The 22,541-nt window shown below is 39.8% G+C and overlaps 1 protein-coding gene across 4 annotated transcripts in view; it reads right to left on the bottom strand.

The window, feature by feature from the left end:
• Positions 1-22,541, bottom strand: part of ARNT2 (aryl hydrocarbon receptor nuclear translocator 2) — a 98,580-nt gene that overhangs the window by 62,149 nt on the left and 13,890 nt on the right. For 2 of the 4 annotated variants that reach the window (XM_027887008.1, XM_027887006.1), the window contains exons 2-4: positions 11,021-11,132; positions 5,347-5,394; positions 2,210-2,254 (exon numbers count right to left, since the gene is read on the bottom strand). In XM_027887008.1, the coding sequence (XP_027742809.1) occupies positions 2,210-2,254; positions 5,347-5,394; positions 11,021-11,132 (205 nt within the window). Of the gene's footprint in view, positions 1-2,209; positions 2,255-5,346; positions 5,395-11,020; positions 11,133-17,257; positions 17,391-22,541 lie in introns of those variants that run through there. The other 2 variants (XM_027887009.1, XM_027887010.1) reach the window with 2 other exon arrangements.

Raw genomic sequence — 22,541 nt, 5'->3', positions numbered from 1 at the left:
AGTCCTTACTCAAGATGTTGGATCTGCTTATAAAAGGTGTCTTTTAGAGGAAACCTCTCACTAACAGCTGGATTGGGTCAGCAGTGTCAGCGCTGACTTACAAAAAAAACCCCATTCAATGACACACAGATCTCTATTCCTGAAATGCTCTCTGGAACATCCCACATCCCTGCAGGGAGTAACTACATGCCTGCAGGATCAGACTGCAGGACTGGGACCATATATGGTATAACAGTACATACAAAAAAAAATCCCAATAAATAAATACATGAGTATGAAAGACAGCAAGTAAACATCTGGCTTGTCAGACATAGACTAGAATTTATGTTCAAGAACAATCTAGCACAGCAGGGAAATAACAATGACAGTATTTGATGCTGCCCAAGTTGGGCTGAGCTCCAATGTTATCATCCTTTAGAGGAAACATATGACTGAGGTGGTGGGTCAAATTTGAGAATTCTCAAAATGGACAGCCACCAAAATCTTCCAGAAATAAAGATCTGGGAGTTCAGTTTTCCCATTCTGGAAATCACCATTGTTTGATCACTTTAAGGAATCATACCAATATATCCAAAATGGTCCAAGTGGACCTAGAATGCTTCAGTGCTTTGCACTCGTTCTTCTCATACTGTACCTGTCAGGTGGCAGCTAAATACAAATACACGACAGGTAGATGGTGCTTCAGTTGTCAAAGCAGCATCTTCCACTCATTTCAATGAGCTGAGCATGGCATATTCTTGTGGGATCGCTGGCTGATCCAACAAGATGTGAGAGGTGATCACTTGGAGAGTCCACCAGCTTTGACTGATGCAATAACACAACATTAAAAGAAACTGGAACATTCTTTAGAGCTGACTGCTATGAAGACTGATCACGAAAGCAGAAGATAGGCTTGGCACACTTTTTGGTTTCTTTTAAGAATGAAGCCTTTTCTTAAAATGCAGGAAATAATCTGAGTTGTTGCATGCTGTTTCCTGACACAGAGGAATGCACGGGCTTGCATTGTGTATCCTGCCCCTGCACATACAGGTGTTACATGCACGAGGCACTGTCTCCAGAAATACTCCTTGTTAGGGCTACATGCAGAGTTATCACTCCTACTGATGCCTGTGCTTACTGTGTGATACTCAGGAAACCCAGCTGCGGGTGCCTGCAATGACAGCCCGTGGCTGCTCAGTAAATTCCAGCCAAGCCTTGCCTAAAGGTCACTATCTATTACACTGTAATAGTGAACCTTTCATTTCACGTGGCTGATAAACAGCCTTTGTGTGGGTCTGCACAGATGTGGAAGTTGGATCATATACACACTCGTGAGCAGAAGAGCTTGTGTGACAGTGCACATGTACATACAGCCCACCTGTGTACATGTCAGCTCATACATGCAGGTAAATATGGACAAGGGGGAAAAAAAAAGCATTTTTACATGATGAAAGCTTGCTCTAAGTTCAGCATTTTCACAGAAGCGGTGATCAAGAAAGAGAGACAAAGAACAGACATATTCAACATATATTTTACATTTATAAATACATATGACATTGTCTGCTGCTAAAGTATTTTAATACTCCTGAACTTCAAAAACAACCATTATACAGAGTAAACAAAGAGACTGCAAAACTTTCTGAGAAGAGAAGAATATTCCAACAGCCCATTTCATTTATGATCATAAAAGCTAAGAAGTAATAGCATGTTAATCTACTGGCTGTGAAAATGTTCCAAAAAACAAAAACCCCAACACTTTCCTGAAACGTGTTCAAATTTAAATCCTTAAAAGAAAAAGAGGGGCTGTGGTCCCCTTCCAAAAGTGTGTGTCCTAGGAATCCTGGCATTCATAAACATGTATACAGAACGATGTCCTAATTCTGTCATTTCTACCTTTGCTTTTAGATAGAAATTTTGGAGGGACAATAAATTCTGGGATACTGGGGAGCTGATTCAAAACCACTTAGGGTTTGTATTTCTGATTTCAAGCACTTTTGGATCCGCCATCCATTCTGACTTTTGATCAGTCAGAATGGCATCATATAAAGTAAAAATGGGGGCAAACAGTATTTGACTTCCCTTTTTCCTACCTGTGTCAGCAGTCCTTTGGTCATCATCCTACCTAAACAAAACAACCAGCTCTCTAAGCTAAGGCACACGTACTGACATTTTTTGGACACGAAATCCCCCTCTTTTCTCTCAGCAGAGGAGCTCTACAGGACACGCCTACCTTGCAAACTTTTCCTTATCACCAGAGATTTGATCACCATCATACCTAGAAACAAGAGATAGGATATCAGTCAACAAGGGTCACACATTGCATTATAGCCAACACACAGCCAGAAAGCAAAGAGGTTCACAACTGCAAACTATTACAAATAACAGCAAGAAAAACGAGGGAATGAGAATGGTACAGCAAAGAAAACACAGAGCCTGATGATACTTCCAAGCCATGCCGACTAAAACGCTTCATTTGTATATTTAAAAAAGTAGAAGACACATTTCAGTGGATTTATGCAAACACTCTGACATACACTGATTGCTTAGGAAACTTGACAACCAGCACCATTACAGAAAACACCAGTGAGCTTTTGTCGACAGCAGCCCATGAAATATTCATTGCTGTGTTGGAAGTGAACGAGCTGTCTCTGTTCCAGCTTGCAACCACAGCCCGCTCCATTCAGCAGAGGGCACTGATGGTCTACAGATAAGACAGGAGGGCAGAGACACGGCTGAAGAGCGATGTGTTATGTAAGGACGCCTTCCGAAAAAAGTTTTGGAGGTACAGACACTGTACTGGTTGTTGTGGAGACCAGGAAAACTCAGGCAGGCAGGTGAAACTGCTGGGTAAATAGAAGTGAAATTTAAACTGGCTTAAATCCCTAGAAGTAAACAGGTACCTCATTCCTACACAAATCAACAGAGGCTGGATGCCCCGCCGGGTACGTGCAGTGCACTGGCAGCACCTTTATGGAGGAAATCCAAACCAATGGGACTTTTGCCCTGTGAGACCAAAGCTTCACTGTTTCTAAACCATTGTCCAAAGACAGGCAGCAATGTGACATTTCAGCAAAAAATGACATGCTGCTCCTCTTTCCCTTTCCTAAAAAACATTCCTATCATCTGAAATTAGATTTTGCTAGCACAGTTACAAAAAGACACATCTGTTTGAAAAAGCTCTTACTTTTGGAGAAACCAAATTGCTTGTTCCAAAACAGAAAATGCAGGTTTTGGAAAATACAAAAAATAAAGGAAATGTCTTTTCTTAAAGTGAAGGGTGCTACCGCTCAAGAATATTTAAGTGAGATTTTGTATTAGAATTATACCTTTCCAAAATGATGTAATTTATTACAATAGACAGTGTATGAAGGTCTCTTGTATTAATAATGAAGTAACGCAGACTAAATAAGCATGTTTTTCTCTTCTAAAAAACTAATAATGAACTTTTCTTTTTTTCTTCTCGAATTAAAACAGTTCCTCATGAAGTTTCATATTTTCCTTCCTCATTAAGACTCAAACACTGAAGACAAAGCTTAAGCAAGACTTGAGCTGTCTTTATGCTGTATTTAACACCAGCACCCTCAAAACATTCAAGTGAAAATGCCACTTTATTCCCCTTGACTCTGCCCAGAGAACAGACTGAGACTAAAAATTATCAACAAAGAGACAGATTCCATGAGGAATGGCCACACGCCACTATGTGGGAAGCACATGCACACGGCTCTGTGTGAGGATGAGATGCCATGCAGAGATACCTGAGCTGACCTGGAAGTCCCTGAGAAGCAAAGTGTGTTAACTCACGTGGAGTACTGTACTACACCACTACTCCTGTGCTCCCACGAGCCTGGGGCTTGTCTACTCATCCTTCTCTGCCTGACTGGGCTGAAGATGTTATTGCCTCCAACTACTGCTTTTTCACTTCCAGTCTCCCAGCTGACCTTTCTGCACACATGCTCCTTCAGGCACTTCAGTCAAAGCCAGCTGGGTTAGCTTAAACATTTAAACAGCAGTTCTTTGCTAAACAAATAGTTTTGACTGAGACAAGCTAGGAATCAGTCATGTGAGCAATGTGGAGAAGAGAAAAGTTAGAGACAGAAAGAGCATAGCCAGAAGAGGATGTCTGAACATAGCCGTGGGTTGTCTCTGCACCGTTTTTCTGTGCTCTCTAAAAAGAGGCAATCTGAGGTCTGCAGAGCATTTCAGATTTAAATACCAGATTTTGATCTGACATATAAAATCAATCGAGTCTAAGCACATCACAGCATACCTCTCCAATAAAACTAATGGAACTGTTGGCTCAACCCACCAGAAAACTTTGAAAACCGAAAGCCAGGATGGAGAAGGACCAACACATGTTCACCGCTGTGCCTAGAAACCCTGATGCTTATGCAGGCACAAATCAGGTCCCATTTATCAAAAGTCTTGTTCCCTTAACATGTATCTTCTAGCAAATATTAGGACTAAGCCCTCAGATCAGCAGTTTTAACATAAGCAAGGACTGGAGTAGCCTTTCTGTAAATGACATCAGCTCAACAGGAGTGCTGCTGGTCTTGTCCGGTACATTATGATACAGTGTTACAGCATATCTTCAGCACACTTATCTTTCAGACTGACTTGGAAGATCTTGTTAAACCCTACAGTGACAGCTCTGTTTCAACATGGCTGCTGCTAGAGAGCTGCAATTACAATTCGGATAATCAGCAGTTACCCACAAGCCTCAAAGTGTCTACACCCCTCACTGCAGCTGCTTGGTTTCTAATGAAAAAACGCAAACAGTGTGACCAGAAATAAAAAGGAAAAGTGAAAAAATGGCAATGATGCTTTACTGTTTATTTCTAGCTTAGAATATTTCACGTTAATTAACATCTATTTTGTCAATTTTTACTATTCAGTTACGCCTAATGGTACGTTATGTAAAGCTCATTAATCTTTAAAAAAAACAATCCACCTCTAGGATCTGTCAAACTGCCTTAACAAGCAGTTAACATCTGAAATAAATTAGAAATAAAATTCCATTTTCAGTGGCAGAAAGACAACTTCAGCAATGTCAAATAACCAAAGTACATCTACAGCAGTTGAAATAATAAGCTAAAAATCACAGATTTTCTCATTTCACGTAGCTGCAGAGTGAAATTATGACACACACACACTGTCAGCTTTATAAGCCAGTAACTACATTAGGCAGATTTCTACAAAGATGCCTAATTTGCAGAGGAAGCTGATAAACACAGTAACTAGAATTTGGGTCAAGTTGTTGGCAAGTTCTTCAGCCACATTCATACTGACTTTAAAACACCAGTAGTGAGACAGCTGTCTTTCTTCACTGAGAGAAATCAGTCATTTGGTTGACTCTCCGTAAATGCTCACCTTGAAAATTTGCTGGGCCCCTCCCCATCTTCATCATCAAAGTCCATTCTGTGAAAGCAAGATTTTCAAATCAGTAATCAAGACATTGGCAGTGGGACCATGAATATTCAAGCCAGTGGTTCTCAAACTTGTTTGCTTTGTGTTTTGACTTGAGGTGTTAACAACTGCAGATTCCAGTCTTGCTCATATTCTCCAGATCTAGAAGCAGCTCATTAGCTGACTTATGTCCCAGACCTCCTTCTTAAGTCAGCAGAAGAGATGAGCTCTTCATTGGGCCAAATCCCAGCCCTCCAGTTTGGCTTCTCCAAGGAGCCACAAAAAGTAGGAACCTCTTTCTTCGCTTCTCACACAGAATGCCTGGGAAGATTAACTTCCTAAATTAGACACCTAAATCAGTTTCCTACGTCAGGCAGTGTGATTGCCTCCTTCCCATTGACATTAAGCCACTACAAATATATAATTTCCAAAGCATTCTATAAATTTTTATACTTTAAAAAAAGATGGACAAATATCCTAAACACAAGGTGGTGACTGCCATTAACTTAGAGTAAGAACCAAGCTGATTACCATATACAATTATTGTATTAGTGTATTTATTTTAGTAAGAAAATACATTAGGATGATATACAGATCTTGATCAGTCACTTTAATCTGTGTAGACAGAAAATCATTGATCTGTTTTGTAAACAACTTTGTCAGATTTCTTTGACATTCTATGTTTTCTAACATTTCAGTGTAACAAAACTTCATACAATTACAGATTATATACGTAACACTTCATATTAACAACACGTATAAGTCCTATTACAGGCAAAATCCTTGCAAAGTGACAATGATACTTATCTCAGTATTAAAAGAATTCCTACCAATTGCAAGTTGAGATTTCTATGTTTAGTGTGTGGGAACAATGATGTAAAAACGCTCTCTAGAACTACATCTGCATAGAGAAGCACAAGTGCCAGTCAGGCAGTACTGCCTCGCTTCCTAATTCTTATAACCAAGACAGACTAGCCCATAAAAGATGTGTCTGAGTCACAGCAACCTCCCTATAACTGGGACAAAGGCAGCAAATCAGCACAGGAATTGGACACAATATTAGAAAAGTTACAGTAATATTTTCCAGATGGTTACAGTGATTATTCATTTCTGGAGAAAGCGGAGGGAAAACCATTTTCCCCAAAGAGTCTTAAGAAAAGCTGTGTATTTAACTTGCTTAACTTTGATGCAATCATCATTTTCATTATAAATTACATCTTTGCTCACCTAATTACCACCAAATCCGGTTCCAAAGTCCGTGATCCCTTCAGCTCCCTTGTGCAGAACATCACCGACCTCCAGTGGCCAGTGCCCTCAGCCGTGTCACGGGGCTGCAGCTAAGCCAGGACCCAGCTGCTGCTGTCACCCCAAATGTGCCTTCAGTGCTGACACCACCAGCAGCCCAAATTCCCCTTTGACCACAGACAGTACTCCCAGCAATTCAACATTTACATATTACTGTCTGGCCACAGGTCTCTCCTCTTACCTACCTGCTTCTTCTCCACATATAATAATGTGCCTGCAGTGACACTGCAGAACAAACTTCCGACTTATTCTAATTGCAGTGTTTCTACCTACACTGAAAATGTGAAAGTCAATGTTACAGGAGAGCTGTTTGTCCCTAAGTGGAGGGCACACTCAGACCAGCACTGGGCTGGCTCCACCCAAAGCCTCTCGCAAAAGCATCACATCCAGCACATCCTTCACTGAAACACAACTGAGAGAAACCTCCAGTTTCAAACCGGGGAGAAAAGGGCTGTAGAAAAAATACACACCTATGGGGAAAAGCCTTCCTTCAGGGATTTTATGAAACATTGCTTTAATCTGGGACAGATGAACTTTGTAACTCCTTTCCTTCCTCTCCAGTACACAGATCTCATGCCTTGGTAGATATGATTCTAGGATTTTCTTAGCTTCCAGCCAAATACTCCAGCTGAGTGGATTTTCCCCAAAAAAACCCAAAAATTTAGCTCTACTGCATTTAGTCTAGTTTATTATTTCTGTAGTACAGTGCAGAGAATTACAGAGAAGCTGATGACAGTTAAAGGCTTGATCCTGCTGCCCACACTGTGTCCCCACCTCTGAAGGAGTAAGGGGGACCAACACACCTATTTATTGAGATGGATGAATATCAGCTTCTCACCTTAGATGACAACTTACCGTAGGTAACAACTCCCACATTTCCAGTGGGTTCATCATGTCATAACCCAAGTGTGTAGAGTGTAACATCACCCTATACCCTAAATCTTTAAATAATGCCTTTGCTCTGTTAAACTATCCAAAATCCTCTATTCCAAATGCAATATTATAAAAAAAACCCAGATATGAACATAAAGTCCATTAAAAATATCAATACTTGTAAAAAATGCAACAGCAAATGTATCTTTGTCTCACCCTTGTTAATAAACACATCTCCTAATCTCATATTTCACTGTGCAAAATGAAAAAACACTTTTGAAACATAAAAAAAAAAATCTCAGTTATAAAGTCATTGATTCCAATGTCCTGCTTGATCCACTGTGTCTGCTTTACAGTGAGGCAGAGGGGAAGACAGTGAATCAGTTGTAACCTTTAGCAGAACACAGCAGAACACGTAAAAATAATATTCCATCAACCTCCTCATACCCTGACAGATAAGATCTTCTGTTTAGATAGAATATACTGCACATTAGCAAAACAGTAGAAGCAGCCTCCCAGAAGACAAATGACATCATTTCAGAAGATTCAGAAAGACTATCTTTTATCTTCATTTAAAATTCCCATTAAAAAGAGGCTTTAAAAAGAGCTGCACTATGCTCTTTTGTTTTGAAGAGACAGCATAAATCTTGTTTTCCTCTTTCATGCTGTTCACATCAATCGTGAAAAGGCCTGATGTATGAGGTACTTATTAAAATGTATTTTCCTTAAAAGATGTGTGGGTACCATAAATACAGTGATAGGAATATTTTTAAAAAATTAATTATTCTCAATTATTTTCATACAAAAAACCCCCTAAAACTCTCCAATAAGGTCGACCTGCACAGGTTAAAAAATTGAGATGGGAGAGAATTTCAAGACTGCGACAAAATTACTATGTAAAATTCCCAAGAAATGTCAAAAGATGCTTGCCATGATTATACAGTATAGGAAGAGGACAGACAGGAACGGTCAGGAGCAGATGCAGCTGAGAGGCAGAAGGGGATCTGTACTACAGCCTTTTGTTCAGTAAAATATTGGGGGGAGTACAATGGTGGGCTGAGGTCTCTTTCTCCCCAGATCTTAATATTTCTGGGTCAAAGAACAGACCAGAACAAAACCAATGCAACTGAAACCAAATAATCAAAAAAACCCCCTCAACCCTCCCTGCCCAAGTACAGACGAGCCAGGAAGGTGAAAAAGCCCCTTATTCTCTAATACAGCAAAGCCTAAATTAAAAACACATTAAATAAAGAACTGAGGGTGCATTAATCTAAGGTAGTCATTGACCACTGCAATGCATTATCTTTTGCTGTCACTCTTTTCTATAAAGCAGTTGGTGTAATTTATAGAAAGGAAAAATATTTTCCCTATCTGTCAATGAAGCCAAATGCCTACACGGCAGAAACACCTTCTGGGTAGCCAATGAGTTTAAACTGATCTACATTCAAGTCCATACAGCAATTATTCTGCCAGCTTGCCTCAGCAATTATGAGAAAAGAAACAATTTTCAGAGATAACCAAAACTGGGAAAGCTGGCTGTGTACATCAGCTCCGTTCCTTTATGTCTGACACAAAGCATTCATTTCTAAAATGCCCAAGGATTTTAGGTGTACAAAGATGTATCGTCAGGACAGTAATGAAAGGACCAAGTGTTAGTTGCAACTTTGTTCAAAGACAGGCTTGGAGGAATCAGACACAGCAGGCATTCTTTCCCTCAAGGTCTGAATACACACACACTGAGCATAAAAAAAAAAAAGTGCACCCTCAGCTCAGGCTTGGGGAAGGGCTATTAGTTCAGAGCTGTGGTGCACAGATGAAATACCACCATCTGGGTATAAAAGCAAATCTGTACTGACTCACTGAATTTGCATGTTAAATACATTTAAAATAATTTGATTTTATGTTCCTCTACCCCTCCCCTCACTCCACCTTCTCACAAATAGATGCAAATACTTAAAATGCAACGGTTAAAGCATTTTAATTAATATCAAGTCAGTATTTAATATAATCAGACTATTTCACAGTCAGCAGCATCAACTCTTGGCAACAGTAAATTGCAAACTGGTACTCACAGTTGACATGGTTTATGATCAAAAAAGAGATCAAATATCCTGCAACTCAAAAGTACAAAAGCTTATCTATGTTAGGTAGCAATGAAAATATGTTAATGCTTTGTTTTCTCTTTTGAGTGCAAGCTTAAAAAGGTTTTTTCATTCAGCAGCTTGAAAATGAAAATGTGATGCCTGTCAAAGACAGATTTCAGGAGTCTCTCAGACCGGTTTCATACACTTAGCTCAACAAAGGAAGGACACTCACTGTGAGCAGATCTCCAAACTGTTCTGTTCAAAGGAACCTGGCTCGGAACAACCATCAGGAGTGTTCACGTCACACCAAATCAGCTCCCCTTTAGAGGCATAGTCCATCTTCTCCCTTGTTAATTCACTCCAAGATTGAGAGTCCAGCACTGTTACTTGAGCAGACACCTAAAACTGGCAACGTACCTTGGCAAATAATCCCTAGAGTAGCCTCACAAGGAATAATGTCTTTTCCTTAGGTGGCCATCATTGAAGGTTTTACTCACACTATCAACCCTGTTAAGCCCTACCACTGTCTTATTTAGGACCAAATGTAAGACTAATCAATCTCAGACCAGGTATCTCTGAGAAAGCATCACCACCGTTGATAAAAACAAGGGTTTACTGTTAATACTAGAGAGAAGTTTTCTACTCTTCTGAAGCTCTTGCTACACTTTTCTTCTAAGACAGAAGATTACTGTGAGTTTCCACAGAACAATCTGATGTGGAAAACCTATAGCTGTACCACATCAACCTCTGAAGTTCCCTGGGTCCTCCTTCCTCTTTAGCAAAGCCCCCAAACTTGTCTAAGGGCTGAATTTGATTCAGGTCTTTCTCCCAGCAGCAGACTGTGCTGCACTTCCAGAGAGACCCAGAATATCATAGTCCATGATCCTTGAAGTGAGACTGTTCATGGTATTTCTGTACCTGGAACTATAAGGAAAACATCTTTAAACAAGCCTCCATTTAAGAGATTTCAAGTGAAACCTTCAGGTGAAGCTGGTTAAGTCTGCATGTACAATCTTGCTGCTTTTATTCACATGATAAATCATTTTGGGATTAAACAGATGTAGGCTATATGCATTCATTACATTTACAACAGTCACAGGATCCAAACTCCATTTCTGGATGCTTTGCCAAACCTGAAAGTCTTTTGGAACAAGCAAAAAAAGAAGCCACACACTTATCTGCATGTTTGATCTTGCAGGAGGAGCAGATATATTGAAGAGAAAAACAGAACATCAGTGACTAATGTCATAATGTAATTTAGATAGGTAAAACATTACATAATAAATGCACACATACATACAGGTACATTTTGAGTTTTACAATACCAGTAATTTCCAGTTCCAGACCTCAAAAAAAAAAAAAAAGAAACTACTTGCCCAGAGCGACGCTTTCCCCCTCTGGAAGGCATGGATCCTGCCATCCTCACTTGTCCACTTGCCATTGGAGCCACTGGCAAGGCCACCGAGCCGGGAATATCTGATGCCATTTCTGTAAGGCAGAGGTAGGGAAAGAGGTGGGGGAAATCCTTTAATCCGTTACCTTCAAGGAGAAACCCGTGATGACAACATTAGAGAAAGGCCCTTTCCAAAATAAACAGATAAAGTTTTCCTTTTTATTTCTAAAGGAAAAGTAAAGCTCCCCTACCAAAACCCTGCAGATTCACAGCTCCCTTGCAAGAAGCCCACTTGTGTCAATAGCCATTAGCAGTGCCTGGGAGACAGAGAGAACCACAGGTAGGTACTTCTGTATTTCAAGTGACCTGATGGTTCTCATATTACGTCTCCAAGGGGCCGTCAGATGGAGGCCAACAACCATTTTGCAACAGTTCAAGTGCCCTGTACAGAAATGCAGAGCTGAATTCCCAAGACAAATGAAGCTGTGGATCGTGGTACCAAGGTGTCAAGAAAAATAATAAAAAAAAACCTTCTCAGTTTGCCGGAGAGGTCAAGAGTTTATAGTAGAGATGAATTATCAGGTGACACTGGTTTTTATTATTTATGTTCTAGTGGCATTAGAGGACCAGACGGAACTTAGCAGAGCTTGAAGGTTTCCTTTACTTCTGTGTGGTGTCCTGCAGAGCAGAACCAAGCCCAAAATCCAGGCTGATATTCATCCCTCTGCCTGTGCCCGAGGTATAGCCATAGGTTAATGGGCTCCTCAAACCTCAAAACTTTGATCTGAGAAACAGCAAGAGCTCACCTTATGCAATGGTTTTCATACCACTAATGGCAAGTATTTTTAAAACCTATAAATAGCAGATTGTTACACTTCAAAAAAGAAAAGTGGAATATAACATATATATACCCTTTCCTTTTATCCCATGGATTAAGCATGGTTTTCCTCTGTGTAACTCTTATAAACTATATGAGCAATTATAACTTTTAAATGCAGATATACTTTATTCACTCTGGAGGTAAAATATACAGTCAAAACATTTAATTATCTTGAAAGAAAATGCATCTTTCTTCCAACTTTTCTTTTTACAAAATCTTGGCAAGTTATCTGGAGCTACAGCTAAATATAATTGCTAATGGAAAGCAAATCTGTTTAAAAAATCCTGCTATTTTTTTTTCCCAACAGATAAGTACAAAATAACTTCAATTATGGAAACAGGAATCCATGTTCTTTCATTATGTCTGGAGAGAACTTCCATCTCTGCCATACTTTATATACATCCATTATGCAATATTATGCATTTTAAATAATAACATTTTATCTGTTCACTGATTTCATGAATTTCTTCTAGTACATTTACTTTTATTAAGTCCTCTTCAACTAAAAAGCAACAGAGCAATATTTTTTAACAAAGTCTGCAAGGCCAAACAATGAGATCTCTGCCTAAAACCCCACACCACAAAAGGTCCCACTGTGGCTAAAGCTGCAGCTATGTGGAAACACAACATTAATGTACATTAGCATATTTCCATACAAATAAAAGCATGAGCAACCAAACAACAGCAAATCACTATTTCCAGAATAAGTACCCTTAGCAGTCTAATGCCCATAATTCATTCAGAACATTCAAACTCACATTTCATGGACAGAACTGAAGGTCATTTTGAAATGCTCCGCTCGCTCATTTATTAAAGCAGATGGTAAAAACCATAATAAATCTACCTACAAAGTGTCCCTGTCACTCAGAAACACATTTCAGTGTAGATCATCAAGGAGATCAGATTTTTTTAAAGCAGTAGTTGTAAAACAATTTCAGATCATCTCTCAGCAGTATTTTTAGAGAGCAAAAACAATACTGTTCTTGTTACTGTGATGAGAAATTCTTGTAACCTCATCTTCCTCAGTCTAAAACAAAGATGATGAAAAAACAGGTCAAGGGTCAGATTTATCTGACTCTTAAAAATCCAAAAGCCAAAGTTAATCATTTAAGGCAACTTTACAGATCAGTAGAAAGGAAACAAGGCCCTCTTGCACTCCCATATGCATCCCATGCTTGGAAGTACATCCAAAACAGGTTGAGCAAGCCTCTTTCTATAGGGCACTTGTTCTCACCACTGACAACCTGGGGAGACCCTGACAGATAGTTTTGATCATTGAGCAGTTTAAGTGGTTCTGGATAGGCAGAATGAGTTGTTTTTCTGCTCTTACATTCAGCCTTTCATGTATGAAGATACAAGAGGCAAGGGCAGCTAGCAGATTTCAAGTAGGAAGGACAAACAGAAACTGTGCATTTTTATAAGGAAAGAGAAAAAAAAAAAGTGTTAAAGGAATGGTCAAACCACTAAACAAGAGATTCAGCTATGTCAGTGTCCAAAAATACCTGGAAGAAAACATATTGCAACAAATAGATCACCTGCATAAAAGGGTATAAGCCAAAGAGTTACTGTATAAGTACCTTGATTCCATAGACTGGCACATCGAAAACAGTGCAATATCAAAAGTAACTTCTTACAACAAATAGCCTTCACATACATCATCATATTCCTGGGAGAACAAAACCAAGCTCATTGTGCTGACTGCTCTAAAAAGAGGTCTTCAAAAATTTCCACTTCCCAAATATAAGCACGAGAAAAAAAAAAAAAAAATCAGGGGATCCACTCTCACTTATCCACATGAAAGCTCAGATAAGAGGGAGGAAAGGTTCAGGTCCTTCAAATCACAAGACTTTCCATTGAAGTTATGACAAATCTGCACATATATCAGTGTGTAAGACACCCAATTCACCTTTCCATTTCAGAGTTTCCCACGTAAAAGAGACACCAGCCCTTGTGTGGCCTACTGCAGCTTTCGTGAGACCCTCGAGGGTAGACATACACTGCTAAGAAAAGCAGTCACTTTACAAGATTTCTTCCCTTACACAACAGAATCAGAGCTCTGCAGTTGGAGAAACCAAGAGGGCTGGGTCTCTTCATGCAGCAAATACAGGAAAGAAAGCAACTCCAAGAGCAACAGCACCACAGAGCAGGGACCACCCTGAACGTGACCTTCCCCAGAGAGGGCAGCCAGGGCAGCAGTGAAGCACATCACACATAGTCTTGGTGTACAGTGACAACAGAGCACCACAGGAAGACTTCAGGAGCAGAGATGACAGCGTGACTGAGTGCTCAGCTGCAGCCAACAGGGTGTTGGAAGCCCTTATCGAAGTTGGGCTGCGGCACAGAAACATAAACAATAAATTGTGGCAAAGTAAAAACTTTGCTCACAAAAGGACCAGCTCTCTGCTGAAGGCTGCAAGAACTGGGGAGACAAAGGAATGGATACGAACTGCTTCCCAAATTAATTTCGTCTCTACTCATTCACAAGCACATAAAAACGACAAGACCTTGATGATATTTTTATATTTGTAAAATACAGCTGGTGAGAGAAGTAGAAATGTTATCTGAGAAATGAGGGCCAACCTGGGAAGGCAGGGCCAGAAGTAAAATCTCATGGAACCATCAGCTGCTTCTCTGACCAAACACCTGAGAAGTTACCTGTCTGGGCGTGCTCAGGAAAGAAAACCAGAGAGGAAAAAAGATACCCATAAATTGGAGTCTCAGATAGAAATACTGTAGTAGAGAGGTATTCCAGGGAGCCTATTACCACGAACAAAACAAAAAAGGTGTCGTGTGTACATTGGACACAGACCTAAAAAAAAACCCAACATAAAAAACTCTAAGAGTAACCTGCAACTGTGTGAAGTTACATCAACATAAATTGAGGGCAGTCCCAGTTACTCTGCTGGAGCATAAACTGCTATGAAAGTCCAGCACTGCAGAAGGGTGTTAAGTTGGTTACTGAGATATATATATATATAAAATCAATATAAAAATATAAAAATATAAAAATATAAATATAAATATATATATATATATATATATATAGGACATGCTGGGTCAACAATCGTAAAGATCATATTTCCAGGCTCATATAAGCAAACCCACGTTAACACTGATGTTCACAGAAATGTTTCAGCTGCAACAAAAGTTACGAAACAAGCTGTTCTCTTTTTGAGATTGAACGTTCCATGAGTGGACTTTCCTTCTGCCAATGGAAATAGAACAAGTGTTGCTTACTTTACTCAAAATTAAAACATGAGCATAAGGGTATAATTCTCAGAAAGTAAAACAAGGTCAGGCTGAACATTCATGAAAATCATCTGCAAGCATCAAGGCAGTGTTCTGAACAAATTTATTTTAAAATGTTCTTTAGCATTAAATATAAGTTACTTTTTTCCTGAAAAAAATGCATACAATATTTAATTTTGAGGGTTACAGAACTACCTAGAGATCTGCCAAAGAACATAGAAATGCTATTAAAACAGAACCCAACACAACACAATCTTCGGTGATCTTCACTCACAATTCTTCCAGTTAGATGACACCTTACAGCTCGTCTTACCACTGTCATGTCTGGGAGCAGGCCTAATCCTGCCCCTAATACTTCTGTTCATCTTGGGGATCCCTGAGGAGCCTCATTAATCCAGGGACAGTGTCAGTGCTCAGTGTAAAAGCAGCAGAATTAGTACCTCCATTTCTGTCCAGAATTAATTTCATTGCTGAACACTCCAAGTTTGGATATTCCACTACTCTCCAGTACCGCATGTAGGTCACCCCCAAAATAATCAGGGATCTTTTCGAAATGAAAAACAACCTGCAAATGCACATTAAAAATACAGGGATAAAACATGGGGGTTTATTTCCAATAAAATCCATGTTCATCTCAAACTCTGTTACACAGATCTGCACAAGAATCAGCTACTGTGCTCTTCACAGAGCAAAACACAAAGAGCAAGCTAAATGCTGCACAAGGATACTGTGAAAGTGCATGAGAACCATAATCACAGCAAGAAGTACTGGACAATACAAAATGCCAGGACGAAACTGGACTTATCCTTTTAGGCAGAGAACTATTAAATCACGGCTCTTAAACCCAAACTTTAAATCCTGAGCCCCACCCCAGATCCACACCCTGAAATGCAGCTCTAACTTGTCTCTGACACAAATGCTGCGATCTGCTGGGACATCCCCCAGAGAAGTGCAGCTCTTTGGCCAGGTATCTTCACAGTCTGCACCACACAGCTCCAGGGCTGATGGCTCCTGCTCTGCTTCTCTCCAGAAACCACAGCCATGCATCTTGCTGTGAAGCTTTGAAACACAACCCGACGTTGTGCATGACAAGACTTTCTAAGTCCATCTCACAAAAGGTCCTATTAACTACACTATTTTCAGCAACTCGAGCACCCAAGCTGTACTCCCCTTGCCTACAAATACTGGCCACAGACAGGGCCAGGTTTAAATCCAAAGTCTACTGGAGAAATGCTTTTGCCAACTCCAAGAGACTTTGAATCCCTGACGTTGACTTTAACGACCGGTTCCAGGTTTGCTATTACTGAGCATGCTCTCCACAGGGCTCTTTTATCCTCCAGCATCTACTGTAATAAATGGGATTAAAGTCAGATACCAGCATCTGACTGAACGAAGGAGATTCTGCTTTTATCAATACATATGCGACAGATTTCCAGCCACTAATCCATAAAATGACTGAGATGTCAATCACCTCCAAGTAAATGTGGATCTAAGCCTAAACACAGAATTACGAACATGCCCTCTCCCATCAACAGCATCACACACAGAGGTTTTAAAATGTTCTTTTAAATATTCTGAGAATGCAGATTTCAAAAACTTCTTTAGAAACTGTATTTTTCATTACCCTGAAGTCATACGGGAGTTGGATGCATCTCAGCTAAAAGGTTTTGATTGCAGTCAATTGCAAAGGGGATTTTCTGCCTAGCACAGAGACATTTAACAACAAAATATATCTCTTACTTTAGAATATGTCAATTAAAATATGAAGCCATCATGTAGTCAAAAATATCACAGCAACACCAATGCTAAAAATCTAGCTGTTTAGTTAGTCATTGCTTTTACGTGGTAACTACAGAGATTATAAAACAGAGCTCACTCTCAAAGAATATAAAAAATAAAGCATTTTCATTGATCCTGATAACTCTGTTAAAAACTGTTTTACTTGCATTCCATTGCCAGACACTTTAAATAGACTCCACATCAAAAAGATCTACTGTACAGACAGGATATGCAGAAAAGCAAAAACATTCCTTTCCATGCTCTCAACAGAATCACGATAACAAATAAATCACAAAATATAACAAATCCCACCTTTAAGGAAGATTCTTACAAAGATGCTATTTCTCTCCCGTGAACAAAACCTTCTAGGAGAGAAATTTTATCCGCATATAAGAAGAGTCAGAAACCTCTGGGAAGAAATGTAGCAGCATTGGTATTCTGCTCAGAAAATGTCATCACAGATCTGTTTACCTTAACTGTGGACCATGATTCAGCCGGTGACAACCGTCTTGCATACTGATCAATTTATTTGCAGCAAAATTACTAACATTTTCTACTTTAACCATTTAGGTTCTGGAAACAGCTACTAACATAGGAAGAGCTTTTATGAATAAAATATAAACCCTAATTGATTAAAAACTTCCCCCTCCACTACAACATCCTGTGTTTTGGGGTCTGTGTGGGGGGCTCATCCCTGATCTTGAAGAAAAACCAGGGCATATGGTTAGTTACTAGAATGTTACTAGAGAAACGTTCCCTTTTTTAAAATTAAAATCAGAGCTTTATCATCCGTCTGCATCACAGGTGAATGTTAAGCATACGTGCAGGGGGGAGTTGATGTGATGAGGGGCTCTCCTGCAGAGACAGGGAGCGGCAATTAAAGAGAGTGGTCTAACTGGTGCTCCAGACACCAAATCCAGTCATCTTGCTCACTGCCTTTTCTGCTGTGACTCTGGAGGAGATGCCAGAGTTAGTGACAAATCTAAGAGATATCTACTATACACTCCATCAGTAGACTAGGAGAGCAGGTTTAGAAGCCAAAGAGGCAAAATACTCTATGGTCCCCCCACACCTGACTGCTGTATTCACACAACCCATTCATGGAGCCCTGGGATCTCAGTACAATCCACACTTCCTGCGTGCCTGTGGTTCAACACCACCACAAAGATGTGCAAAAGGAGGTGGGATGCAGACACAGAATTAGAAATAGACATGGACTAAGAGGGATTTGGTCTGCTTTAGGGGAATTCTTGCTGTAAGTGTTCGTCTTGAGGGACAATGTGAGACAGATCTCCTGCTGACACTGAAAATCAGGGTCCTCTGAAGCATTCAAAACAAGACATGCAGAAACCATGGTACCCAAAAACACAGTTGAAGAAATGTCAATCTTACGATTCTTTGAACAAAAGAATTATTTCATACAGTACTAATTGATTTTGAATGCTATTTTGAAAATACTTCTTATTTTTATTTCCTATTCTCATGTTAATCACCTTGTTTATTCCAGTCATGTCTGGTAATTCCATTCATCCATAACTAATATCTATCCTGTGGTCGAGGCACAACAATTTCCACAGACATCAGGGCATAAGAAAAGGGTGGGGACCACATCCATGCTCACTGCCTGCATGACCAACAACCACCTATTTACAACTGAATAAGCTCATGATGGCCTTCAGCATGATCCAGAAGAAGACCTGGAGTCCCACTTCTGCCCCTAGTACAGGGAATGCTATAGATTAAAAATTAAACTTGAAGCACAGACAGAAAATGCACTTTGCTACTTAGAGTTGGGTTGGGAAGAAGGGAAAGGGTAGTTGCTTTTTCATTCCTCCCTTCTTCCTGACAAATGGCATGGCACCTATGCCCCTGAATTTTTCCCTGGCTATTTTTCCACTTCTTATTCATTATTCCTTGTTATCTCTTCTTGACCTATTCAGCCTCTGACTGAAGTGAACTATTCCTTGTACTCCCTCTAATAAGCCAATACATCCAACTGCTGACAAGTCCTGCCAAACTATGACCATTCCCATCAAAAGAGTTTGCTGGAATTCAAAACAAGGAGGAAAGGCTAAAAAAGAGGCTTATATGGCTCCTGTTCTGAAAGCATGTCTCTAGTCTTAGAAAACAATAAGTCCTCTCAGAATTAAAACAGGGCTTGTACCTGCACTGCAGAATGAACTTGAAAATGCACCTGAACTTAAGCACCTGGCCTGCCTCTAAAATTTGACAATCTTTCTCACTGCAGAAGTGGGGGCTTTAGCACAATCAGAACAGTGCCCAGGTCTGGACCACGATTACAATGTAACGATGCATTAGAAGGAAAGCTCTTCTCACAACCAGGTTCTGGAACTGCATGAGAGAAAGGGAGCTAGAAGCAACTCCAAGGACCTGGGGTAGACTCACACTGAAAACACAACCTGAGCCTCCAGCACTTGGCAAGTGCCTCAGGTATAAATAGTCACAAGTGGGAAACTGAATATGCAAATTGTGCAGGGAAGTAGGGCAGCAATTGTAAAAGGCCAGTTTGCAGAGAGGATGAAAATCTGGCTTTGAAAGGCTATTTCAGGATTGATGGAAACATTATTAAAAGAAAGAAAGCAGGTCCTTACGTGAAGGGTCACTGTAAAACTGTAGTCAACAGCAACAGGACCATTTGAGGTGTCTGAATGGGAACCTGACTGGTCTTCGTCCACTATACACATGATCATTCACTGATAAAACATAATTCTACACTTAATTGTCTCCTGCATTAATTTTCCATGGTTTTATTGACATCATTTTGGTCGATATTAGTGACACATGGCAAAAGTACTAAGTAAATTACCAAAAAACAAAGCTCCCTAAACTATGCATCATTTCCATTTGAAATGAATGGTGATTCTCTCTCCTTCTCTGACATTTTGTATTTGCCAAAAATAACTGCATAATTATAAGCTGTGTGCAAGAAACAGAAGGTAACATTCAATGTTATTTTCCATACTTTTTACTTAGCATCAGACCTAGCAAATAGCATATATGGCTGTTCTGTTATGCAGAACTGCCCAAAGCTGACCCACTAATGAACTCACTCAAACTATGAAAGCATATGCCCAGCCTGAGCAAACAAACACCAGGAAAAAATAATAAACTGCAGTGACTTTCTTTCAAGTTTCACAGAGACAGATCACACTCAGTCCATTAATTCTTCATTTAACAAGTCTGTTTCATTTACCTTGCTTTGGTTGGCATTCAATTAGAAATTCACGAACAGAACAATTTTTTCCCTTTTTGAAACAGAACACTTGCCCTGTTTCATCCAGTAAAACATCAGGAGGTGAAGTGGAAGCTGCAAGACCAGCTGAAGCTACACTAAAGCCAGGCATAATAATACTGAATTAAGCAAAACACTTGCACGTGGCCCTGCCCCACAAGATTATCACTAATTGCTAAAGGTCCTGCTAAAATGCATGCTGCTCAGTAAACATGCAAAGAGCCAACTGGATAACTCTCAATTTGTTCAAGTGCAAGTTAAAAAAAAAGAACCCACACCACTATACCATCAGCTTTACTGTGATTTCAGTTATGGACATGTTCTGTCACATCTGCCTTTGCATTCCTAAGATTTCTGTCAATACAGAAAGATAAACCCTGTCATCCAACCACTCCTCATCTCCTGCCTTGCACAACATCACATCCCTTGCTGGCCACCCTCATGACTACACAGATAAAACAGAAGAGTAAACCTAAATTCCTTCTCCCACTGCATTGCTTGTCCCCTCCTGGGAGTCACCCCAAGCCAGTCCACTCCTCAAGGGCAACACAAACTATTTCAGCTACAGTCAGACTGTCCCACAACTTCTCCCTTGTCACCTTTTATATCTTCCACACCCTTACTATTCTTGCCAAGTCTTCCTGACCAGCCACAATTATCTCTGGATGCCTCAAACTCCCTGCAATGGGAACCCGAGGATGCCAGAAAATTGTATGGGGTTTAGTAGAGCCTGTCCAAAATTGTGGAGAGGAAATTCACTGAGCTCTACAAATCAAGTGTCATGCCTGTCTCAAGAAGCCTCTGAGTCACACATGGCTGAAGGGTGGGATGGTGCCCAGGGGAAGCACCACACATGCTGCTTCTGATTTTACGCTCCTTGAATGACCTGCTTTTGGCCAGTGCTGGAAAAGACAAGCTGGGCTTGAAAAATTTTACTTTTGGGACAGGACAGCACGTTTTTACATCATGAGCAGTGGACATGAATATTCCTTAAGTGTGTTTCTTCTGCAAATATAAGCAATTAGCCAATTACCACTATAATTTATTTTATTAGCAATCAAATCAAGCCTTTTCCATTGTGTACCTTTGCTCTAGATCACTCATTATTTGTTTTATACCATCACTGCTATCTGTCCTTCCTCAAACTCATCTTTTTTCCCCTCCCTATTATATAATTGTCAAAAATGTTTGCAAGTAAATTTCCTTTTATAAAGTCCTATGCAACTGTTTTATGATAAATAAATAAAAACAACAGTAGCTGCTTGATAGTTTATATGCACTATGACATCATTTAAGCTTTCATTTTTTCATATTCAAACTATTTATTTTAAAATAACATTTCTATGATTTTATATCAAGAAGTCTGGCTTCTTACTATCTAACTAGCAACTATTTTGCAGCAATAGAAGCTGGTATGGATTTCAAACAGTATCACTGCTTGATCACAGATCTATTTTGTTCATCTACAAGTTCAACTGCCAATTTATGGAAATTTTTTTGAAACTGCTATTAAAATACTTACTGTGATATACACAAGAAAAAAACCCACCGAGATCAACACTGTAGTGCCCCAGTTTACATCATAACACAACAACAGCTATAAATACACAAAGAAATAAAGCTAATTGGTAATAAATCTGTCTACAACACTGACCATCTGGATCTTACCCAAATGCAGATCAGGGACAGAGCCTAACCTTCCAAGGAATCTAATGTCTTCTCTCAACAATTTTACATTTTTTCTCTCTACCCAGAAACGCACAAAATTCACATGAAAGTCATTGCCAACATCACTTGTCCTTATTTTCTGTTAACTACAGTAGAAGTCAGGAGATTTCATGTGCATTCAAGGCAGTATTTATGATGATAACTTCTGGTTCACATTGCAAAAACTCTGTCAAGATATTTTTTAAATAATGAGCAGAAAGATGTTTTTGTGACTGAAATCATTCCATGACTTGGCTCAACCGATTTTCATTGAGAAAACATTGTTTAGGTTCACAAGTGCAAGTATTCATAAAATTTATCCTAAATTTAAAAATTTGAAAATCCAAAGAGCCAGATCGAGACAGAATTGGTCGCACCTGACCTGCTTAATACAGCAGAGCAGGAGGAATCTTCTCTGGTCGTCACCTGAGTGAGCCAAGTCATGGAGGGGCTGTTTAGGAAGACCATGAAAGTTCTGCACATCCTATTTCTGAGGAACAGGTGACTGTCAAACTACGTCACACCAAACCCACCACAGCAGTGGTGACCCACCAGCTGCCCTGCAAGCCACTGACCAAGATGGGGTCAAAGAGCTGAGGTGTTTGTGGTTCACCCACAGAAACCAGGACATTCACT

Source organism: Empidonax traillii, unplaced genomic scaffold (assembly GCF_003031625.1).
Source record: "Empidonax traillii isolate 1590-97213 ecotype Southwest subspecies unplaced genomic scaffold, ASM303162v1 scaffold201:size1909950, whole genome shotgun sequence".
Classification (NCBI taxonomy): domain Eukaryota; kingdom Metazoa; phylum Chordata; class Aves; order Passeriformes; family Tyrannidae; genus Empidonax; species Empidonax traillii.
The sequence above is the reverse complement of the archived record's forward strand: the minus strand, read 5'-3'. Positions and strand labels throughout refer to the sequence as shown.